At 42.4% G+C, this 2,500-nt stretch overlaps 1 protein-coding gene across 1 annotated transcript; it reads right to left on the bottom strand.

The window, feature by feature from the left end:
* Nucleotides 1-1,395: 1,395 nt before the first annotated feature.
* LOC110299338 (olfactory receptor 51I2-like) lies at nucleotides 1,396-2,334 on the bottom strand. Its single transcript, XM_021169014.1, has one exon. The coding sequence runs from the start codon at nucleotides 2,332-2,334 to the stop codon at nucleotides 1,396-1,398; it is 939 nt and encodes a 312-aa protein (XP_021024673.1).
* Nucleotides 2,335-2,500: the final 166 nt, after the last annotated feature.

The following is a 2,500-nucleotide window of genomic DNA, read 5'->3' as shown; positions in this document are numbered from 1 at the left end:
TGACCCCACTTTCAAGGAAAAGTAATTCTCCCATCCCCAGAAGCCATGGATTGCCAATAGCTGTTCAGCAAGGGGTGGGGTCTTGGAAGCTCTCCCTCATTCTGCTGTAGTTTTTTTTTTGAAACAAAACATTGTAGATCAGGCTGGCCTTGAACTCAGAGATCCGCTTGTCTCTGCCTCCTGAGTGCTAGGATTAAAGGCGTGCGCCACCACCGCCTGGCTCTGCTGTAATTTTAATTGACTTAATTTTGTGTATATTACCATAGCTACTGTGAGTTCATGCATGTGGAATCTATGTCATCACCAGAGGATATCAGTTTACAGAACTCTTTCCTGTTTGTGACTCTGTCTTCTTTCTGTCCCTCTTTTGTGATGTTCCCTGAGCTGGCACTGAGTTTCAATTTCCCACTGGAAAATAAGCTGCTCTCATCAAAGCTGAGAGTAGCACTAAGCTGTAGTATAAAGATAGATACTCTGGAGGCAACCTGACAACATGACCACTATTATTAGCAAAACAACAAATTTCATGCTTAACTTTTGTGTACCTATAAGGTTTAAGCATCATTTTGACTAATATAGAATGTTCCACGGTATAGTTAAACTCTAGTTTACTTATTTATCCATTTATGATATGTAAGAATAGTTTTGTTGTTGTTGAATTTTTTTCATACAGTATATTGCACTTCCCTCCCTCTCCCTCACCTCCTCCCCGATGCTCCCCACTTCCTCTTTCACCCATCTTCACACCCCTTCTCTCCCTCTCTCTTTAGAAAATAAACAGGCAAACAAACAAAAATGTCTAAATAAAATAGAATTAAAAGAAGAAAATAGCACTGGATTTTCATTTTCGAAAGATTATATTATTTATTTATTTACTTATTTATCTCTTTACTTATTTTGTGTTTGTATCTGAGTGCTTCTGATTCTTACAAAATTGAAAAGAGGACATTAAAAAATTCTCTGGAGTTGGAGTTACAGGTAGTTGGGTGGGTTCTGACAACTAAACATTTGTCTCTTAGTAGAGTAGCACGTGCTCTTAACTGATGAGCCATCTACAGTCCCCCCCCCCTTTTTTTTTTTGTTTGAGCAAAACAAAATATACTATCCTGAATATTGCTAGAGAGATTTTTGCATTTAAGTATCTGCGATAATAAGGAAACAGACAATAAATTTAGTCCAGGTCTAAGCATCGGAACTGCTGGATTAAGAACACGTGAACAAACGAGCAAGTTAATCGATGCATGCGCTGCATGGCAATGCTTGTTCTCTACGTATTCATCAACACGAGATACTTTCAAGTTTTCTAGCATTGTAAACTAACAGCTCTCTATTTCTATACTGCTTTTGGTGATATGACTGGTGTGGGAGGGCCTCTAATTGGTGGACTAGAGTCTTTTAATATTTTCTTTGAAGAAAGAGTTGTATTAACCCCTGGCGAATCTGCTTGTTCTTAGCACTGTAGATGATGGGATTGAGCATAGGTGGTACCAGAAGATAGATGTTGGCCAGGAGCAGGCGAACAGCAGGTACAGCATGCTTCATGAAGCGATGCACCAGAGCCACGCTGATCATAGGTACATAGTATACAAGAACTGCACACATATGTGACACACAGGTATTGAGAGCTTTCCTCCGCCCCTCCCCAGAGGTAATGTTTAGTACCGTGTATAGGATCAGCACATAAGAGACAACAATGAGCAGTGAGTCCAGCCCAAAAGTGGAAGTCACGATGCAGAGCCCCAGAATGCTGTTGGGACGAGTGTCCCCACAGGGAAGTTGGATTAGATCTGAGTGCAGACAGTAGGAATGGGAGAGCACATTGTGACCGCAGAAAGGCAGACGCTTTAGGAGAAAAGGCAAGGGGAACATGAGCAACAGACTCTTCAATCCAAGTATAACACTGATACCAGCAATGCGGGGCAGAGTCAGGATGACGGTGTATCGGAGTGGGTTGTAGATGGCGACAAAGCGATCCACAGACATGGCTAGAAGAACTCCTGACTCCATGATGGAAAATGAATGTATGGAGAACATCTGAAAAAGGCAGGCTTCAAAGCAGATTTTATTGGCACCGAGCAGAAAGATGCTGAGCACAGTGGGCAGGGTCGAAGCAGAGACACCAAGCTCAGAGAAGGCCAGCATGGCCAGGAACAAGAACATCGGCTGGTGCAGAGAACTGTTTTTTCTGATCACAGCCAGAATGAGGGTATTGCCCACAATGCCTATAATATATGTGAAACAGAATGGGAAGATCAGCCAGGGGTACCATGCTTCCAGACCAGGGAAACCGGTCAACAGGAAATATTTTGGGGTGAATTGACTGCTGTTGAACATTTTCCTGTGCTTGATGTCTGGGGACTTTGGTTTGACAGGGCCACAGATATAACCTGACATAAAATGCTGCTTATTAGCTTATTGTAGATGAAAAGAGACCAGGTTTTCTTTCCTTCCTTCCTTCCTTCCTTCCTTCCTTCCTTCCTTCCTTCCTTCCTTCCTTCCT

Source organism: Mus caroli, chromosome 7 (genome assembly GCF_900094665.2).
Source record: "Mus caroli chromosome 7, CAROLI_EIJ_v1.1, whole genome shotgun sequence".
Classification (NCBI taxonomy): Eukaryota; Metazoa; Chordata; class Mammalia; order Rodentia; family Muridae; genus Mus; species Mus caroli.
The sequence above is the reverse complement of the archived record's forward strand: the minus strand, read 5'-3'. Positions and strand labels throughout refer to the sequence as shown.